General features: G+C 51.5%; 1 protein-coding gene and 1 non-coding gene across 2 annotated transcripts; one reads left to right on the plus strand and one right to left on the minus strand.

Annotated features, from left to right (window-relative positions):
* Positions 1 to 960: 960 nt before the first annotated feature.
* LOC132571002 (uncharacterized protein K02A2.6-like) lies at positions 961 to 4,288 on the plus strand (the record flags this gene model as incomplete). Its single annotated transcript, XM_060237638.1, has 4 exons — positions 961 to 1,284; positions 2,241 to 3,017; positions 3,102 to 3,517; positions 3,676 to 4,288. Coding segments are annotated over 4 exons (2,130 nt in total), but the record flags the coding sequence as incomplete, so codon positions are not given.
* Positions 4,289 to 11,361: 7,073 nt separating this feature from the next.
* TRNAY-GUA (transfer RNA tyrosine (anticodon GUA)) lies at positions 11,362 to 11,449 on the minus strand. Its single transcript is given in 2 exon segments — positions 11,362 to 11,397; positions 11,413 to 11,449. It is a non-coding gene; the product is annotated as a tRNA-Tyr (tRNA).
* Between the last annotated feature and the right edge of the window lie 10,139 nt (positions 11,450 to 21,588).

Consider the following 21,588-nt stretch of genomic DNA (forward strand, 5'->3'; position numbering starts at 1 on the left):
ACAGTAGTTGTGGGTGGAGTCTTTGTGCAGAAGAGAACAAAACCTGGCCTTCTGATATGTTCTAGCTTGTTGAATCAAACCTTTTGGAGGGTTCTGATCATTTACATACTTTGGGACCATCACTAGACCATAAGGCCAATAAAGTCTGGATGGGCCAATCCTCCCGGGGGGGGGGGCAGTGCTTTAAGAGTCTCTGGTTTCAATGTGCTTAGATTGCAGTAACTGCTAGGGTCTCCCACTCTGGATGGGGTCATTTCTAGAGATTTAGAAGAACACAAAAAAGTAGGCTGTTGTACCCTGCTTTTCTCTACCATAAAGAGTCTCAAAGTGGTGTACAAGTACAACAATCATATCCCTTCCCCTCCCCACAACAGGCACCTTGTGAGGTAGGTGGAGCCAAGAGAGTTGTGAGAGAACTGTGACTGACCCAAGGTCAAACAATGGGCTTCATGCAGAGCAGTGGGGAATCAAACCCAGTTCTCCAGATTAGAGTCCACCTCTCTTAACCACTACACGAAACTGACTCTACAGCAAGGGGAAGGCAGGGTTTCAGGACGGGAGGCCTCAGCAGAGTACAACACTATTTTTAAACTGTAGTGTATCAGTAACAACATGCGCCCCGCGCAGAGGCAACTGGGCTGTCCCAGAAGCCTCCAGCGCAGGGCGCGGAATCACCCGCCAATCAACAGTCACGGCGGGTAGTTCAACAGGTCAGGATTGGCCTGACCGACCTAGTAGGCTGTACCGGGAATTGTATATAAGCGGGGCCCGGCCCGCGTGCTCTCTCTCTTGCAACGTGCTCCTAATAAACTATGTTGCCCTACTCTCGTCTCCGCTTTGAGTACGTTACACTGGCGACGAAGGTGGGATCTTAGCCTCAGCGGCTACCACGGAGATCTAGGGCAACCACGAGTCCTGACCGCCGCAGCCATGGCCACACAGAACGGAACCACCGGCTACATCGAGACATTCGACCCCGCCAACCCCGAGGGCTGGGAGTCCTACGCGGAGCGGGTCGAGTTCTACCTCAGGGCCAACAAGGTCACCGACGCCGGCACGAAGAGGGACGTTCTCCTGAGTGTCTGCGGGCCAGCCACGTTCAAGATCGCCAAGGGTCTCTTGGCTCCCGTCCGCCTCACGGAGAAGTCCTACGAGGAGATCATCAGACTCCTCACCGGCCATTTCTCGCCACAGCCTTCGCGGGTGGCCCGTCGGTTCCTGTTCCACAGAAGGGACCAGGCAGTGGGGGAATCGGCCGCCGACTACCTGGCGGCCCTCCGCAAGATCGCCGGGAACTGCAACTTCCCCCAGCTGGAAGACACCCTGGCCGACCGATTTACGTGGGGCCTCCGCGACGAGAGGCTCCAGCAGAAGCTCTTCGCCAAAGAAGAGCTCACCCTCCAGAGCGCCTTCAGCGAGGCGGTGGCGTTCGAGAGGACCTCCAGGACCTTCCCCAAGGCCCGGACAGAAGCCGCCCACCACGAGGAGCTGGACCACGACTGCCCAGAGGAGGAAGAAGCCCACCAGCTGCGCCGCCCAGCCGGGCCACCCAGCAGAGCCGCCCAACGCCCCGAGCGGCCGAACGACCCCCAGCGATGGAGAGGGTTCCGGCCACCAAGTGCGCCAGCTGCGGCGACCTCCACGACAGGCGGGACTGCCGGTACCGGACCTGGGACTGCCGGAGCTGTGGAAAAACGGGCCACATTGCGAGGGCTTGCCGAGCCAAGCCCAACCGCCGGAGGCCGACCACGCATCACGAGTCGGCGGAGTTCCACTCCACGGACTCCACGTCCCTGCAGGTACTGAACTTGCCCCTCTCCACCCCCGATAAAATCAAAATGGCGGTCCTCATCGAGGGGAACCCCTGCCAAATGGAAGTGGACTCTGGTTCCTCCATCTCCATTATAGCGGAGGAAACCCTGAGGAAGCTGTGTCCCCCCCAGCGGCTGCAACTAAGGCCGGCGAACTTCATACTCCGGGACTTTCAGAAGAATCCGGTGCAAATCGCAGGGTGGGCGCGGGTGCAAGTCGAGCGGGGGTCCTTCTACGGCCCGCTGGACATCCTGGTGGTAAAGCGCCAGCTTACCACCCTGCTAGGACTGGCGTGGTCCAAACCCTTGGGGATCCGGCTGGAAGGGGTGGGGCAAACCCTAACACCCAGGGGGTTCGGGGAGATATGCCAAGAGTTCCCGGACATGTTCGATGGTTCTCTAGGGAGCTACAAAGGGCCGGCCATCTCCCTACCGCTAGACCCCACGGTCAGGCTGATTCGGCTCAAGGCGAGGAGGGTCCCGTTCGCTTTAAAGCCAAAAATAGAGGCCGAACTAGACCGCCTCACAGCCCAGGGAGTCCTGGAGCCCGTGGACTACGCCACCTGGGAGACCCCCATCGTAACCCCTATCAAGCCAAACGGGGAGGTGCGGATCTGTGCAGACTATAAATGCACGATAAACAAGGCACTGCAGGATAACCCCTACCCAGTGCCGGTGGTGAGCCACGTTCTGGCTGCCCTAGCGGGGTCCAAGATCTTCGGGAAGCTGGACCTGGCACAGGCCTACCAACAGCTCCCGGTAGATGCTAAGACGGCGGAAGCCCAAACTATAGTGACACACAGGGGGGCCTTCCGGGTGAAGAGGCTTCAATTCGGGGTTAGCGTCGCTCCCGGGATCTTCCAGAGTATAATGGACGCTCTCCTGAAAGGGATCCCCGGAGTCCAGCCGTTTTTTGATGACGTGCTAGTCGCCGCCCCAGACCCCGAAGAATTCGGCAACCGCCTAAGAGAGGTACTCCGCCGGTTCCAGGCAGCGGGGCTCAAAGTCAAGAGGGAGAAATGCCTGCTGGGGGTCCCACGGGTGGAGTTCCTGGGGTTCGCCGTAGACGCAGCGGGAATCCACCCAACGGAAGAAAAGACCCGAGCCATTGTGAAAGCGCCAGCCCCCACCTGCAAAGCGGAGCTACAAAGCTTCTTGGGGGTGCTTAACTTTTACCATTCATTCCTCCCCCACAAGGCGGCCCTAGCAGAGCCCCTGCACCGCCTGCTGGACAAAAAAGCCCCTTGGGTTTGGGGCAAACGCCAAGCACCCGCGTTTCAGGCAGTCAAGGATGTTTTGGTGTCTAATGCGGTGCTCCACCATTTTGACGAGGGCCTCCCCGTCATCCTGGCTTGCGATGCGTCGCCATACGGGGTGGGAGCAGTCCTGGGGCACCAACTCCCCAACGGGAGGGAGGTACCGGTCGCATACTACTCCCGCACACTGACACCAGCCGAGCGCAACTACGCGCAAATAGACAAGGAGGCTCTGGCAATCGTGGCGGGGGTCCACAAGTTCCATGAATACCTGTATGGGCGGAGGTTCACCATAGCTACGGACCACAAGCCCCTCTTAGGTCTGCTGGCCCCCGACCGTCAAACCCCCCAAATACTGTCGCAGCGCGTGTTGAGGTGGAACCAATTCCTCAACTCCTACACTTACACACTGGTACACAGGGCCGGCAAGGCTATGGGTCACGCGGACGCACTCAGCCGCTTGCCGCTTCCGGAAACGGGTCCGGACCCCGCCCCGCACACCAGGTCATGCTAATGGAGAGCCTCCCGGAGCCGCCCCTACACGCAGCGGAGGTCGCCAAGGCCACCCAGAAACACAAGACACTAGCACGGGTGCTCGACTGGGTGGTGAGGGGCTGGCCGGAGGGGAACATGGGGGAAGAATTCAAGCCATATAAGACCAGGAGGGAGGAACTAGCAGCCCACAAGGGGTGCCTGTTATGGGGAAGTAGGGTGGTGATTCCGCCCCCGCTGCAAAAGCGTGTCCTAGAATCCTTACATGAGACCCATCCCGGCATAGTCCGAATGAAGGCCTTGGCCAGAAGCTACGTCTGGTGGCCGGGGATGGATGGGGAGATAGAGAGCTGGGTCCGACAGTGCCAAACGTGTCAAGAGTCGCGGCCCGAGCCTCCCAGCGCCCCCGCCACTAGGTGGGAGTCAACCCGGAAACCATGGTCGAGACTCCACCTCGATTTCGCGGGGCCATTCCAGGGGCAGATCTTCATGATAATAGTGGACGCCTACACCAAGTGGTTGGAGGTCATCCCCGTAGGGTCCACCTCATCCGCCGCCGCAATCCGAGCGCTGCGCAGGGTCTTATGCACACACGGTATCCCGGACACCATAGTCTCAGACAACGGGACCGCGTTCACGTCTGCAGACTTCCAGGCGTTCCTCCACAGATACCTGATTAGGCACATAAGATCTGCCCCCTTCCACCCAGCCACCAATGGCCAGGCGGAGCGGATGGTCCGCACCACGAAAGAAGCCCTGGGCCGAATTGTGCAGGGTGACTGGGATCACCAATTAGCGGCATTCCTTTTCGACAATAGGGTCACCCCCAACCCGGTCACAGGGGTGAGCCCGGCAGAGCTCCTAATGGGACGCAAGCTGACAACCCGACTGGACAGGCTACACCCCGACCGGGCGTCAGACACCCGCGAGAGCCCCGAGGTTCGGGACGCAGTCAGGGGGTTCTTTGCGGGCGACCCAGTTTACGCCCAGAACTATGCAAGGGGGCCTGATTGGGTGGCGGGCCGAGTGCTACGAGTGACGGGGTCCCGCCACTATGATATATCAACCGAAGGGGGCCAGGTATTACGGCGGCACATAGACCAGTTGCGCCGCCGCACGCTACCGGAGGAGCCGGCGGACACAGAAGAGGCGGGGTCCGGGGAGGGGCCAACCGAGAGCCGACCTGAGGACGAGGCCCCAACGCCCATCACGCCGACGCAGGGAACACCAGAACGGTTCGAGCCCGAAAGACCCGCTGAGCCAGCCCCGCCGCCTCCGGCCACACCACGGGCCGCCGAAGCACCAACCACGGAAGCAGCGCCTCTCCCACCGGACCTCCCTAGACGGTCCACCCGGGAGCGCCGACCTCCCGCGTATCTCAAGGACTATGTTCCTTAACTAGGGGGGGAGGGGTGTAGTGTATCAGTAACAACATGCACCCCGCGCAGAGGCAACTGGGCTGTCCCAGAAGCCTCCAGCGCAGGGCGCGGAATCACCCGCCAATCAACAGTCGCGGCGGGTAGTTCAACAGGTCAGGATTGGCCTGACCGACCTAGTAGGCTGTACCGGGAATTGTATATAAGCGGGGCCCGGCCCGCGTGCTCTCTCTCTTGCAACGTGCTCCTAATAAACTATGTTGCCCTACTCTCGTCTCCGCTTCGAGTACGTTACGTAAACTGTATTGAAAATTAGCACCAAATTATTTTTAAACTGTCTTAATTTAATGTTTTTAATGTTAATGTTTTTATTGTACTTTACTATCTATTGTGAGCCTCCCTGAGTCTGCTTCAGCAGGGAGGGCTGGATATAAATCCAGTAAACTAAACTATAATTTCAGAGTCCACCCTCCAAAGCAGCCAGTTTCTCAATGGGAGCAGTAGTTTAGAGATTGGTTGCAATTGCAGGGGATCTCCATGCCTCACCTGGAGGCTGGCAGCTCTAAACCCTAAATAGGATTATACTTCATGAGGCTGAATTTCAACAGTTGCTTCCTTTTATGGCTTGGCTGAGTTGGAGAAAATTTCATTTGTTTTATTGCTGCCGCTAACACAACTATCAAAGGCAAAGGAAACCTGAGGGGGGCGGGGAGAACGGTTTTGGTTTTTTTAAAGCTGCATAGGGGAAAAAAGGAGAGAGAAGCTTGATATTTGGTCTCCCTTGCCAAAACACCTAGCTACACAACCTTGGACTCATTCCAGCAGGGAAAATGTAGCTAACATTTAGCTGCGGTGACTCTCATGGGGCTGTTACCAGCAGATCTAAATTGATTTTTAACAAACTTTTAGTAAATCTCTGGGAGATGGAGAGAAGGGAAGGCAGTGGCTGCCAAAGTTGTCCAGGGAATTAGCATTATTAATTATCATACTAATTGTTCTTTCGTACCACAGGTGTACAGTTCCCAAGGCACAGGCTGCAGTTGCCTCACCATATCAGTGTGATTAAAACAGGCTCAGGTAGGCTGTGGAGGGAGTGAGCTGTTTTGCCTCTCTGATGGAGTGGTGATTATGTAACAGTATCCCAAGAGAACAGCTGCTCTGGTTTTACCAGAATGTCATTGAATTAAACCTCAGCTCTTATGTAAAAGCTTGTGGGAGCCTTACCAACTTTTGTAACAAAAGGCTATTGTGGATACGAAGGCTGGGACTGACTGAGCAATGGGGCAGTCACGTGGTCTTGGCCTGATGAGTTTGGAATGGAGGGCTAGGCCAGGAAGTATTGGTGGGGAGGTGCTGTTTCCAAATATAGAAGCTGTTCTGTGAATACCATATTGACAGACTGGGCGGGGAAAATGATTTCAATTCATGATCCTATAAATCTAGTAAGAGAGGGCAAACTGAGCCACATAGCTTACCTGTTGACCTAGTCTTATTCTTGGCCCAACCCTGGGCCTTTCGAAACTGAGGAGCTCTCCGAGCACACACACACACACACACACACACACACACGTGTCAAGTGTTTTATTTATTTAGCTTTTCATACCCCTAAGAACCAAAGCAACTTACAACAGTGTTCTCCTCTCCTCTGTTTTATCCTCACAATAGGTAGGCTGTGAGTAGCTGAGGCTGAAAGAAAATTATTGGCCCAAGGTCACCTGGCGAGTTTCCATGACAGCGTGGGGATCTGAACCCAGGCCCTGATTCTAGTCACAGTTAGGTGAGGATGCCAGACAGGGTTTCAGCTTCCCCGACAAACATGACTCCATACACTGAAAATCCCATACATGCATACAACACCCCCCCCATACACACAGCTATAATGCTTCCTTTGAAGAGATATTAACAGTCCAGAAATGCAGTGGAAGTTTCAGATTGTTTAGCCATAGAGAGTAGTGTGGGGGGGAAAGAAGGGATAAACAACACAACCCTCCTCCCCCCGTCAGAATTGTGATCATGTGGTGCTTAAGAAGGGGCTCTGGTTCAATACAGTTGCCAACTGCCTGAGGAGGGAAAGTCCTGCCTGTTTAATAGAGGTTTTACGGGATGTTATTTGGCCTCATCAGATCTCCATTCCATGAAAAGCTTCAGCTACCCATTTCCACACATAAGGCCTTTATGAAATGGACAGGACATTTTAATCCCCTACAGGTCTATTGGCAACTCTGGGGTTCATTGGCAGAGCAGAAGGTCCCAGGTTCAAAGGACCAGTAGGATTGCCAATCCCCAGGTAGGGGCAGGGGATCCCCCAATTTGGAGGCCCTCCCCCTGCTTCAGGGTCATCAGAAAGCGGGAGGGAGGGGAAGGAAATGTCTGCTGGGAACTCTATTATTCGGAGACTACGGGTGCCCGTATCCTTCATTATTTCATGTGGAGGGAAGACATTTAAAAGGTGTACAATCTTTTTTATATGTGATGGCCAGAAGTTCACTTGTGCTTGTCACAGCCTTGCTCCTGGCTACACCCCCAATGTCTCCTGGCTCCGCCCCCAAAGTCCCCAGATATTTCCTGAATTGGACTTGGCAACCCTAGGGCCAGATGATGTGAAAGATCACTGCCTGAGACTCTGTAGAGCCGCTGCCTATTGGAATAGACCATACTGACCATGAGGGACCAACAGGCTGACTCACTTCATATATGCAATTGCCCTTTTAAAAATTAATGGAGATCTATGATCTCTATCATGTTTGGTGTGACAATTAGAGCCCTTTTGGCTCCAGCAGGAGTTACTTCCAAATCATTAACACACTTAGATAAAATCAGGCTGGGCATGCTGAGGTCAAGTTTCCTTCTACCTCTCAATGCCACAGCCTCTTAGACCTTAGTCACCCCAGTCATTCCCCCTTCTATACAGCCAATGGTGTGATGGTTAAAGAATTAATATCTGGGATGTCCCGGTTCAAATCCCCACTCTGCCACTGAAGCTTACTGGGTGATCTGGGGCTAAACAACTGAACTTTCTTCAAAGGTTGTTGTAAGGACCTAAGGAAGGAGGGGAGTGTGGTGTAGCAGTTAAATTATTGTATTAAGATCTGGGAAATCCAGGTTTGAATCCTGCACTTGTGCTGTGGAAGCTCGCTGGGTGACTTTGGGCCAGTCGCACACTCTCAGCCTAACCTACCTCACAGGTAAATGGAGAAGAGGAGAATGATGTTACCCATTTTGGGTCGCCATTGGAGAGAAAGGTGGGATATGAATAAAGTAAATAAACTGCTTTGGGTCCCCATTGGAGAGAGAAACAGGGTTATACAAATCCTTAAAAATACATTTAATGATTCTGTAGTACTGGGCATTATCTTATTTATTTAATTTCTATCCCACCCTCCCTGCAAGCAGGCTCAGAGTAGGTTACAAGTTAATAACAATAACTACATTAAAATTCTTAATGGAAGTATTCTATCAGAGCTTCCAGAACTCCAAGGCAGTGTTGTCTGGCAAAACAATGCCAGAATGGAAGCACTCTCAAACTGGTTGTTACCATTCCCTGAGTCAACATCCAGAATTCTGGGCAGGTCACTTGAAAGCCTCAGTGCTTCCACATATAAAATGGGAATAGAACTATCACCTGAGCATGCCAGGGAAGTTAATTAGCTGGCACGCTCCAAGAATGAAACAGCTCAGGGCAGTCTACGTTGTTATGGCCTCTGCCTCACCAGCAAGCTGAGATGCTTTTGTGGCATACCAGAATATGATACACAAGGGAAGCATTTCCTTCTTGGAAGGAGCTGACTACCCCAAGAACACTCAAAAACCACAACGGTTTCCTTTTAAAATGATGGGGTGTACCCATTACGTTCTCAGAACCAACAAAATCCTCCTCATTCTAATACCCAGGAGTGGTCAAGGAGACAGAGAGAGAGAGCAAACTGGAGAGAGAGAAGAAATATATCTATTTCAAGGATTGGTGCTCCCTCCCACCCGAGTGTAGCCCATGGAACTCAGTGGAGTAGATTGAGATTCAAGCACACTTAATAGCATAATATTTCATTATAAAAGGGTAAAGGTGCAAGCAGCAGTCGTTTCCGACTCTGGGGTGACGTCACATCATAACGTTTTCATGGCAGACTTTTTACAGGGTGGTTTGCCATTGCCTTCCCCAGTTATCTACACTCTCCCCCCAGCAAGTTGGGTACTCATTTTACCGACCTCGGAAGGATGGAAGGCTGAGTCAACCTTGAGCTAACTACCTGAACCCAGCTTCCACCAGGATCGAACTCAGGTAGTGAACAGAGCTTGGACTGCAACATTACAACACTGCAGTTTACCACTCTGCACCATGGGGCTCTTTATCTTCCTCGTACAGTAGAATGAAACAGGGCTAGTGTCACTTTAAAAAATAACAAAATCTATTCCAGCATAAATTTCTGTGAGTCAGAGTTCACTTCATGAGATGCACAAAAATAAAAATGCATCAGGCTGATTTATATACACTGTGGGGAGGGGGGGGGTACACTGGTTCAAAACACTGGTTCAAAACAAGATCAGATCCCAAGAGTAATCAGTGCACCCAGCAAGGGTGTGAGACACTTCCCAACTGTTGTTAGACAGGCAAAACGGAAAACCTAGTGCAAAATGAAACAAGATAAGCAGATACAACTGGAAGTCACAGTGGTTTCACTGAAGTAACCAACATCTGTAAAGGGTGGCAAAGGCAGGCTATGAGAGTCAAGCACCTATCAGTCCTAATATCTTGCATATGATATCCTGCCCCTTATTGATGAAATAAGATAAGCAGATAGGGTAGGAAGCTGCAGTAATAAACATCTATAAGGAGGTGGGATATCTGCTTATCTTATTTCATCCTAAAGTTTACGGTTTTGCCTATGTAACAACTATTAGAAGCATCTCACACCCACTCTGAGTAAATAGTCAGATCTTTGGATTGGATCTTGTTTTGAATCATTCTCTTACCCTGCCTCCCTAACCTTTCTTGCTGTGTATATAAATTAACTTGAGCAATGTACACCCCTTGCATCTGATGAAGTGAGTTCAGACTCACAAAAGTTTAGGCTGAAACTGAGATGCCATGTAACTCCTGTTTTATTCTGCTACTAAAAATGTACCCGTCTACCCATCCAGAGCTAGTATACCATGCGACTGATGTACATGAGGCTTTATAAAGTTACAAAGGCCAACAGAAAAGGGCATTCCTTGAGGAACTTAGAATTCAAATCAGACGCCAGCTGCCTCAGCAAAGAGACAGTCCTAAGACCTTCTATTTGTCAAACTTGCTGCTGGCAGGGGTGACACCAATCACCTCAGCAGCAAATTTTTAAACCTGAGTTGTAGCTCAGTGTAGAGCTTCTCATTTGCAGGCAAAAGATCCCAGGTTCAGTTCCCAGTATCTCCAGTTAAAGGGATCAAACAGTCTTCCTCAGGGCTTTTTTTGTAGAAAAAGCCCAGCAGGAACTCATTTGTATATTAGGCCACACCCCTGACATCATAATTGTTTCACACAGGGTTTTTTTGTAGACAAAGCCCAGCAGGAACTCATTTGCATATTAGGCCTCCCCCCCTGACACCAAGCCAGCTGGAACTGTGTTCCTGTGTGCTCCTGCACAAAAAAGCCCTGGTCTTTCTGCCAGAGACCCTGGAGAATTGCTGCCAGTCTGAGTAGACATGATTGATCTTGCTAGATCAATGGCCTGAGTCAGTAAAAGGCAGGTACATGTGTGCCTTTATTCCACCCTGAGTTTTATTCCACCCTGAGCGTGACATAGCGATGGAACTGGTTTTTATAGTTATTGACTCGCACTATGTCTGTCATTATGATGAGTGTGGTATGCATGGAAGAAAGGAAGGGTTTTCTTTTGTAGAAAGTAGCACACGCTACACCCCACACAAAAGCCTTGTCCGTTGCCCTCCTTAGGCTGCAACAATCCACAGTTAGTACTCAAGAATATCATGCCCTGGGCCAAAGACCTCTTTCCTTCCACTGCCCTGCTGCCAATTAACATCTAGCCTGAGGAAGCATTCTGTATCATTTGAAAGCTAATGTAGTTTTCCATGAATCTTGACTGGTCCTAATAAAGGTGTTATTTACCGCTAGGGAAGTCTCTGCTGTTCTTTATGTGCCAAGGATCGTGTTATTCCTGGAGATTTTCCACAATGCCAAATTCCCATCCAAATGCCAGCTATGGTATCACGTCTGCATCCTTGATGTAAACAGAATACACACCTCCCTGTTTGTAGCTTCTGTCTGTTCAAGTGAACGTTTGATGCCCATCTGACTTCAGAACTTGTGAGTAAATGCCACAGGGCATATTACACACAGGTTGTGCCTCTGCATTAACGCTCTCCAGTTTTGCTTCGGAGCTCCCAAGAAGACTTGCTCAATCTTCATCCCAAAAGGAAGAGGAAAAAAAGATTTCCTTCGAGCCGGAATCGAACCAGCGACCTAAGGATATCTACAGTAGTCCTCTACAGTCCTCCGCTCTACCAGCTGAGCTATCGAAGGAGTTGGCAGCTCTCCTTAGTCACTCCTTTTCACAGTTTGTAGGTTGCCTAATCCTGACAGCTCATGCAATTCCTTTGTTTTCACTCAGCTTCAACTCATCCTCTTTTAAGTTCAGTATTCTCCATTTGAAAGAAGTGATGTTACCAAGAATCAGATGCTACATAGTGTGTAAGGCTGTATTTGTTTCCTATGTGTGCCTTAGGAGAAAAAAAAATGTAGAGGTTTTGTAGTTAAACTCCAGCAACTCTGTGCTGCCTCAGAAACCTATTGGGGGTTCTTCAAAGAGAAGATCACTAGCAGTGGACAATCTTGTGTGATTGGCCACTGCAGCCAGTCATCTCCTGCGATGTGCAATTGCATGGGACAGTTCCAGGGGTGAAATTCTATCAGGAGTTCCTTTGCATATTAGGCCACACACCCCAGATGTAGCCAATCCTCCAAGAGCTTACAAGGCTATTTTTGTAAGCTCTTGAAGGATAGGCGACATCAGGGGTGTGTGACTCAATATGCAAATGAGCTCCTGCTAGAATTCCACCCCTGGACATTGAAGAATCACATGGGGTAGCAATGGGCTCTAACAGGATTGGCCAACACCCTATCCCTGTGTTGGCTTAAAATACTGCACATGTGTTCTTCTGTGTCTGTTAGAATTGCAAGTCACCAAATTCTAATTCATCATTTATGGATCTGAACACTAATATTTCACTTGAGTTGAGTGTGGATTTCAATAAACAACACATACAAATCCCCAGATAACAGCAAAAACAAACAGCGAAACAGTGAAACCAGCCCACACCAGATGGGTGCTGCAGCTGAAGAAGCACAGGTCCCTCTTTGCATAGAACAGGCCTGTCCGCTTGATGGTATCACCTCAGAAGCCTGCTGAGCAAATCTAAGTTGGTGCACAGGTTCATATCAGGAGAGGCACCCCTTTGGGTATGCAGGTATTTGGTTCTGAAATACTTTAAAGTTAAGAGCCAGCAGCTTCAACTAAGTCTGGAATCAAAGACAAATTGTTTACAGCTGTGTTGGACCAAAAAAGTAAAATCCAAACAGCACAGAATACCATTATAGAAGAAAAGACCTGAAGCAGTTTCAGAGCGGCTTACAATCTCCTCCCCCTCCCCATAAGACACTCTGTGAGATGGGGGGGCTGAGAGAGCTTTGACAGATACTGCTGTTGAGCAGAACAGCCTCTGACAGAGTTATGACTGACCCAGGGTCATTCCAGCAGGTGCATGTGGAGGAGTGGGGAATCAAACCTGGTTCTCCCAGGTAAGAGTCTGTGCACTTCACCACTACATTACCTTTATTAGAATCAACCCAGTGACACATAACCATATGCAAGCTTTCCACCTTCCCCAGAACTCTGCATCATGCCAGACATTACAAAATAAAAGAGAGCAAAAAGGTACATCTTAAGGACATTGTTACGTCATGGTGTTAACATTACCTTCTCATGCCAGTGTACAGTGGATTTGCTGACAGGCAGAAAAGAATTTGGTTTCTGGTTGCTGCAGGTGTGTAGCCAACACACCTCTTTCAGAATTGGCAAAAGTTCATTTCATCCAAGGGCATAATTATTGGGAGTTAACTGGTTAGTTAGTCCAGCATTCCATCTCAAACTTAGCAGAGTGCAAACCTTGGTTCTCAGTGTGCTGGCAGAGTTAAAAAGTCACACAGAGCCACTTTTCCGTTTTGAGACCAAGAATAGTTCTTCTTTTTAGGAACTACATTCTAGATAGTGAAGCTGAAGAAGAAGAAGACATTGGATTTATATTCCGCTCTCCACTCAAGAGTCTCAGAGCGGCTTACAATCTCCTTTATCCTCCTCCCCAACAACAGACACCCTGTGAGGTAAGTGGGGCTGAAAGGGCTCTCACAGCAGCTGCCCTTTCAAGGACAACCTCTGCCAGAGCTATGGCTGACCCAAGACCATTCCAGCAGGTGCGAGTGGAGGAGTGGGGAATCAAACCCGGTTCTCCCAGGTAAGAGTCCATGCACTTAACCACTACACCAAACTGGCTCTCGAGGAGCCAAAGACAGTACTGATCTACTCTAACTTGGATGGTTCCGGATGCAGAGAGGCATCCAGCCTACATTGTGGATGTGTGTGCAAGAAGGGAGAGAGTGTGAGAGAGAGGGAACAGTTTTCCTGAGATCTATCAGTCAACATCAAAAGGAAACTGACAGGAGAGTAAACAGGAAGGAAAGCCACAGTGTGTGCCTATCTCACTGAATTGTTTGTGACCTTCGCTCCCCCTCCCCTCCCTAGGGTGGCCAGACCGTCCCGGTTGCCCGGGACTTTCCCGGGTCTGGCCCCCGTTTCCCGCCTCCCGCCCTGGCTATACCGGGACCATTAAAACGTCCCGGTTTAGCCAGCTGGCCGCGCAAGCGGGCGGGGAAGGCGGGGAGTGAGGGAGCCAGCGTCCCTGCGCGTGCGCACGGCGGGGTGGCGGGCTCTGCGCATGCGTAGGGCCCGCCACACAGTCGTACGCACGTGCAGGGACGCTGGCCTGATTCCCTCACTCGCCTCCAGCAGCGCAGCCAGCAGCACTGAACCAGCCGCTGCTGCGTGCCTCCCGACCTGAGGACTCCGAGGGACTCCTGGCCGGCCCGCCCGCCCGCCGGAAGAAGGTAAGCCTTCCTTCCTCCCTTCTCTCCCGCCCCCCGCCACCCACCCCCGCCACGCTCACCCCGCCGGAGGCCTCTGCAGAGGCCTCCGCTTCCCGCCCACCCCCCATCCGCCGCTTCTCGACCCCCCGCCACCCACCCCCGCCACGCTCACCCCGCCGGAGGCCTCTGCAGAGGCCTCCGCTTCCCGCCCCCCCATCCGCCGCTTCTCGACCCCCCCCCTACCCACCCCCGCCACGCTTACCCCGCCGGAGGCCTCTGCAGAGGCCTCCGCTTCCCGCCCCCCCCATCCGCCGCTTCTCGACCCCCCCTACCCACCCCCGCCACGCTTACCCCGCCCCCCCCCATCCGCCGCTTCTCGACCCCCCCCTACCCACCCCCGCCACGCTCACCCCGCCGGAGGCCTCTGCAGAGGCCTCCGCTTCCCGCCCCCCCCATCCGCCGCTTCTCGACCCCCCCCTACCCACCCCCGCCACGCTTACCCCGCCGGAGGCCTCTGCAGAGGCCTCCGCTTCCCGCCCCCCCCCATCCGGCGCTTCTCGACCCCCCCCTACCCACCCCCGCCACGCTCACCCCGCCGGAGGCCTCTGCAGAGGCCTCCGCTTCCCGCCCCCCCATCCGCCGCTTCTCGACCCCCCCCTACCCACCCCCGCCACGCTCACCCCGCCGGAGGCCTCTGCAGAGGCCTCCGCTTCCCGCCCCCCCATCCGCCACTTCTCGACCCCCCCCTACCCACCCCCGCCACGCTCACCCCGCCGGAGGCCTCTGCAGAGGCCTCCGCTTCCCGCCCCCCCCCATCCGCCGCTTCTCGACCCCCCCCTACCCACCCCCGCCACGCTTACCCCGCCGGAGGCCTCTGCAGAGGCCTCCGCTTCCCGCCCCCCCCATCCGCCGCTTCTCGACCCCCCCCCTACCCACCCCCGCCACGCTTACCCCGCCGGAGGCCTCTGCAGAGGCCTCCGCTTCCCGCCCCCCCCATCCGCCGCTTCTCGACCCCCCCCTACCCACCCCCGCCACGCTTACCCCGCCGGAGGCCTCTGTAGAGGCCGCCGGTTCCCGCCCCCCCCATCCGCCGCTTCTCGACCCCCCCCTACCCACCCCCGCCACGCTCACACCCGCCGGCGGCCTCTGCAGAGGCCGCCGGTTCCCGACCCCCCCCATCCGCCGGTTCCCGACCCCCGCCCGGCCCGCTCACCTGCTCGGCGGCTGGGCCCTCCGGCCCAGGCGCGGAGCAATCCCCGGGCTTGCCTGGGCCTGGCTGCGCCGCTGCCCTCCAGCGCCGGCCTCCCCGCCGCCGCCGCCGCCGGACTCGTCGGTAAGGTAAGGGGGCCGAAAGCGGGGGGGGGGCGGCCTTCCTTCCTTCCTTCCTTCCTGGATGGGCCACTGGCCTGATCCAACAGGGCTTCTCTTATGTTCTTATGTGACGCAGAGTGTTGGACTGGATGGGCCACTGGCCTGATCCAACAGGGCTTCTCTTATGTTTTTATGTGACACAGAGTGTTGGACTGGATGGGCCACTGGCCTGATCCAACAGGGCTTCTGTTATGTTTTTATGTGACACAGAGTGTTGGACTGGATGGGCCACTGGCCTGATCCAACAGGGCTTCTCTTATGTTCTTATGTGACGCAGAGTGTTGGACTGGATGGGCCACTGGCCTGATCCAACAGGGCTTCTCTTATGTTCTTATGTGACGCAGAGTGTTGGACTGGATGGGCCACTGGCCTGATCCAACAGGGCTTCTCTTATGTTCTTATGTGACGCAGAGTGTTGGACTGGATGGGCCACTGGCCTGATCCAACAGGGCTTCTCTTATGTTCTTATGTGACGCAGAGTGTTGGACTGGATGGGCCACTGGCCTGATCCAACAGGGCTTCTCTTATGTTCTTATGTGACGCAGAGTGTTGGACTGGATGGGCCACTGGCCTGATCCAACAGGGCTTCTCTTATGTTCTTATGTGACGCAGAGTGTTGGACTGGATGGGCCACTGGCCTGATCCAACAGGGCTTCTCTTATGTTCTTATGTGACGCAGAGTGTTGGACTGGATGGGCCACTGGCCTGATCCAACAGGGCTTCTCTTATGTTCTTATGTGGCACAGAGTGATTTTTTGTGGGGGGTGGGGGAAGTAATGCTGCAGGTTTCTTTCAGTCTGTCTTAATAGCAATGGAGAAATGTGGCTCCAAGTTCATATTAAAACACGGCTGCTGTCTTACTGTTACTATTTCCTGCTTCTAAATAGCACTGTTTCAGTTTGCAAAATGCTTTATCAGCGTCTATAGAGTCCCATCTTCCCATTGATGCTTAGTGAAAAGCTGAAAACAGAGAAAGGAGATTTATTTCTCCCAAAGTCAGAAAAGGTGAGGATGTTTTGAGGAGGGAAACAGTGGGGAAAAATGCTGCCAGTTCTTTGAAGCATAAATTGCAATGGTCTTTGTTCTGTGAATAAATTGAAACCAGTATTGAGTCCAGGATTATCCCCATTAGTATAAATATTTTATTATGAGATGACAGATCCAAGTGCATTGAGTAATGTATGCCAGCCAATAGGAAGAGGCAAAACTATGCACATTTGATAAATTGATAAAAGACTGAAAATTTCCTATATTGCAGATCAGGCATATCATGGCCATATTAAATTTAAAATATCAAGAATATGTAATAAGATATATATTGAATTTTTTTTACCTGGGGAGTGATTGGGAAGTATTTCAGATGTTTATATGTTAACTAGGAATAAGGCCTGTTGAAGAGAAAAATAGAATGGGCTCCAGAAAGAGCCTCTGGGCTAGTGCCTCCCCTCTTCCCACCCACCCAAGTGAGGGTATTCATCCCCCCCCCCCCCGGGGGAGCTGATCTTTGCCATCTGGAGAGCCGTTGTAACATTGAGTTATCTCCAGCTGTCACTTGGTGATTGGCAACCGTGGTTCCCCAGGAGGAAATGCTATTGTACCTGTCTGAGGTCCCACCCCTCCTCAAATCCCACCCTCACCAGGCTCTATCCCTTAAATCTCCAGGAATTTTTTAACCTGGAGTTGGCAACCCTATCTCCTTCTCCTTTCTACCCCAGACTTCAACCCAAAAATCTCCAGGAATCTCCCAACCTAGAGCTGGCAATTCTAGGCAACATGGGAAAAGGAAAGGTCCCCTGTGCAAGGACCAGTCGTTTCTTACTCTGGGGTGACGTTGCTTTCACAAAGTTTTCATGGCAGACTTTTAACGGGGTGGTTTGCCATTGCCTTCATGGTAGGGTTGCCAAGTCCAATTCAAGAAATATCTGGGGACTTTGGGGGTGGAGCCAGGAGACTTTGGGGGTAGAGCCAGGAGACACTGGGGGCGGAGCCAGGAACAAGGGTGTGACAAGTATAATTGAACTCCAAGAGAGTTCTGGCCATCACATTTAAAGGGACAGCACACCTTTTAAAATGTCTTCCTTCCATAGGAAGCCCTGATCCAACAGGGCTTCTCTTATGTTCTTATGTGACACAGAGTGTTGGACTGGATGGGCCACTGGCCTGATCCAACAGGGCTTCTCTTATGTTCTTATGTGACGCAGAGTGTTGGACTGGATGGGCCACTGGCCTGATCCAACAGGGCTTCTCTTATGTTTTTATGTGACACAGAGTGTTGGACTGGATGGGCCATTGGCCTGATCCAACAGGGCTTCTCTTATGTTCTTATGTGGCACAGAGTGTTGACTGGATGGGCCACTGGCCTGATGCAACAGGCCTTCTCTTATGTTCTTATGTTTTACCATCTTGTTATAATTTGTAAATTTTAACTTGTAATTTATCTTAAATTGGATTTTATATGCAACTTAGGGTGCATTTCATGCCTGCTGAGTTGTGTTCAATCTATATTACAGTTTCTGAGTTGCTGTGAATTGAGACACTCACTGGAAAGTGTGTTCCTCCTCCACATTCTTTAAAAAGATATCTTGGAGAACTTGGAGGGCTTGGAGAACGCATTTAAAGTTGCCTCCCTCATTCCCTCCCTCTTGCTCTATCACTTTCTCTTCCTCATGTTCATGTCTTGCGGCTCTCAAACATCTGACATTTCTTCTATGTGACAAGCAAATCTGGCCACCCCTGTTATAGAGCCTACTTCTAGTTAATGCCCCATCTTTCAAAAAAAACATTTTGAATCATTCTACATAGACATAAAGCAACTGCAAATGCTTTACATAAGAAGCATATAATAATCTTTAATACAAGCAGCAACATAAAGAAATATGTGACAGTGCCATCCATGCAGGCATCTTTTAAAGTGAAGTGGCCCTGGGATGATTGTGGCCGCTGAACGTTAGTCTTTAAGCTTTGTATTTGAATGAAGGATGTTTCACTGATATTTCCTTATGAGGATGGGTTGGGGAAATTGTGGAAGACTGTGGGGATTAGCAGAAACAAACAGCAGAATATGAAGAAAGCAATATTCCTAATGGCCTTCAGTTAGGACCCACGGCAGGTTTACCTCTGCAAAACACGTACATACTGTGCTTTTTTGTGGTAGAACTACTAGTTTTGTCACAAGTACATGCATTGCGAAACAAGGAGGATCAATATACTTTGTGCTGCTTTTTATATTTGTAATTTTATACTTAATGGGTTTTTGATGCTGAATTGTACAAATGTTAGGCAGATAGCAATTTACCCTGTTTCCCCCTGCTACAAAAACCAGTGTGGGGGGGGAACAGGGAGTTGGGGGAGTGCAAACATGTGCACCAGTGTACAATGTCACTTCCTCTGAAAAAGGGAAGTAATGACATCTGAGGGCCCCTCTAAGCTTTTCCTCAAACTATATAGTTCAAAACAGAACGTTGGTGTATCCGAGAGCACTGTCTTGACATCATGACATCACTTCAGGGTGGTTTTTTTGGTCAGCAATGGCATTGTATTTGTGTACTGGTGAGACACTGGTACACCTGTCCCTGTCCTCCCCAATCCTCCCAGTGGATTACCAACCATTGTAACCTAAGTCTTTCACAAACACATCTGATCCTTAACAAATGCTTCTTCCGCTATTGTTATGCTTCTGTAGCTCATCTGTCTTAGGCAAATGTCTACATAAGAGAAGCCATGTTGGATCAGGCCAGTGGCCCATCCAGTCCAACACTCTGTGTCACACAGTGGCCAAAAGAACTGTATACACACACACACACTCTGGCTAATAGCCACTGATGGACCTCTGCTCCATATTCTTATCTAACGTCCTCTTGAAGCTGGCTATGCTTGCAGCCGCCACCACCTCCTGTGGCAGTGAATTCCACATGTTAATCACCCTTTGGATGACGAAGTACTTCCCTTTATCTGTTTTAACCTGACCGCTCAGCAATTTCATCGAATGCTCACGAGTTCTTGTGTTGTGAGAAAGGGAGAAGAGTACTTATTTCTCTGCTTTCTCCATCCCATGCATTACCATCCTCCACTGCGAAGAGTGCCCATTGGAAGACTTCTGAAGATCTGCATTTATGCTTTTGAAGATCTGGACATACTTTTCTGCTACCCCATTTGACTGTACTCAGACTTCTTCTGGTGTGTGTGTGTGCTTCAGATCTTGCAAACAGCACTGTAGGCTTCTTTCATGCCACTGAAATCTCAGGGCCTGCAAGTGTCTTTGCCTTTCTGCCCAGCAGTGAGTTCTGTTACTGTAGACCATTTTTCTGTGGGACCTGTAAATATCAGTTCAGTGTACTTCCTTCACTGGACAGTTATGTTCCCATTCTCAAAGTCCATAAATACTTGCCTGTTCCCCTTTTTGTGTTATTTTCAGCTTTGGCTTTGTGGTACTTCAAACAGTATGTTATATCCTCTTTGACAAACAAACATGCACCAGTTTTCCTTTAGCAACAACATCTTTTATTTGGCTTTGTTTCTTACAGCACTGTGGAATCACCCCCTGCCATTGACTGTGCACTTCTGGCTCTTTCTGTGTTATCCAAGGCTCATGAGATAGGGTTGCCAATCCCCAGGTGGGGGCAGGGGATCCCCCGTTTTGGAGGCCCTCTCCCCCGCTTCAGGGTCATCAGAAAGCGGGGGAGAGCAGGGTCATCAGAAAGCTGGGCTCTCCATTATTCCCTATGGTGACCGATTCCTATACGCTATAATGAAGAGCTGATATGCAGGTCTCTGGGGAAGGCGCCTGTTTTTTGAGGTAGAGGAGGTCTAATTCTATGTACCCCAAAAGGAGGTGTCCCTATCCTTCATTATTTCCAGTGGAGGGATGGCCTAACCGGGACTCGATCTGCTTTGCTTGCCCATTGCAGAGAGAGAGAGAGAGAGAGAGAGAGAAGAAGAAGAAGAGAGAGGGGAGAAGAGAGAGGGGAGAAGAAGAGAAAAGGATTCCCCTACAGACTACAGTAAGTGGCCTTCCCCCCATTTGCCGAGGTGCAGTGGCGTCTGACCTGACCCTGAATCCCAGGCCTGCTTCCATGCGCCAGCAGCAGCACCAGGTTCCGTGTGTGCGCCTCGCCCATTGTGCTTGGGTTCCCCAAGCACGTGTGAACGGGGCTCCCATTGGGCAGCGGCCCCCCCCCCTTTTACCTCTTCCATTGCACAAACACTGCCATTACACGTGTGTGTATGCCTATTGCATCAATACCCTTCATTGCAGTCTTGCATGCAGGGCTGGATTAACACATAGGCCAAGTAGGCACCGTCCTATGGGCCCCCACGCCTTTAGATGCCCCAGGCTGCCTCACCCCCCATTCCCCCCCCCCCGCTTGCTGCCCTCCCAGCCTCCATGCATTAGGACTGGAGATAATTTGCGAGAGGAGACCCCAAGATTTCAGTTGCCTATGGGCCTCTACGGGTTTAATCCTGCCCCCGGCTGAACAAGCCCTCTCTCCCCAGCTTGGAGTCCAAGGCCCACGTCTTCCAGAAGTGGCGAGGAGTTAATTATGATTCTTCTGCCCTCTTCATCTAGGCCCTTACAGCAGACCATGGCTTCAACATCAGGCGCTGGAGGTGGCAAAGGTCACCAGCCCCAGGAACCACCAAAAAAGAAGCCCAAACGTTTGGTTGTGTTCAATCCTGAATGGAAAAACACCTACCCCTGGCTAAAAGAGACAAAGGACAAGAACAAAGCATTCTGCACAATGTGTTCTAAGGAGATAGGAATTGGTCATGGTGGAGTGAATGATTTGAAAGTTCATAAGGACACTGACTCTCACAGGAGTGCGGCAAGCCAAGCTGGAACTTCAAAATCCATCACAAGTTTTTTTGCCTACCAAAAAGACACCGCTGCTCAGGCCAAAATTGCGGCTGCTGAACTAACCTGGGCATACCACACGAACAGGCATGGGTTATCATACCGGTCTCTTGATTGCGGTGTCAAATTGTGCAAAGTCACATTTTCTGATTCCGAGACTGTGACCAAGATGACCTGTGGGAAAACAAAGGGCGCAGCTTTGATAAGCGATGTCTTGGCACCTTACTCTGTAGAACTGATTCTGTTAGATCTTGACACAGCACATTGTTTCTACAGCGTTTCCAGCGACGCATCAAATCAT

This window comes from Heteronotia binoei, chromosome 5, assembly GCF_032191835.1.
Source record: "Heteronotia binoei isolate CCM8104 ecotype False Entrance Well chromosome 5, APGP_CSIRO_Hbin_v1, whole genome shotgun sequence".
NCBI classification, from domain to species: domain Eukaryota; kingdom Metazoa; phylum Chordata; class Lepidosauria; order Squamata; family Gekkonidae; genus Heteronotia; species Heteronotia binoei.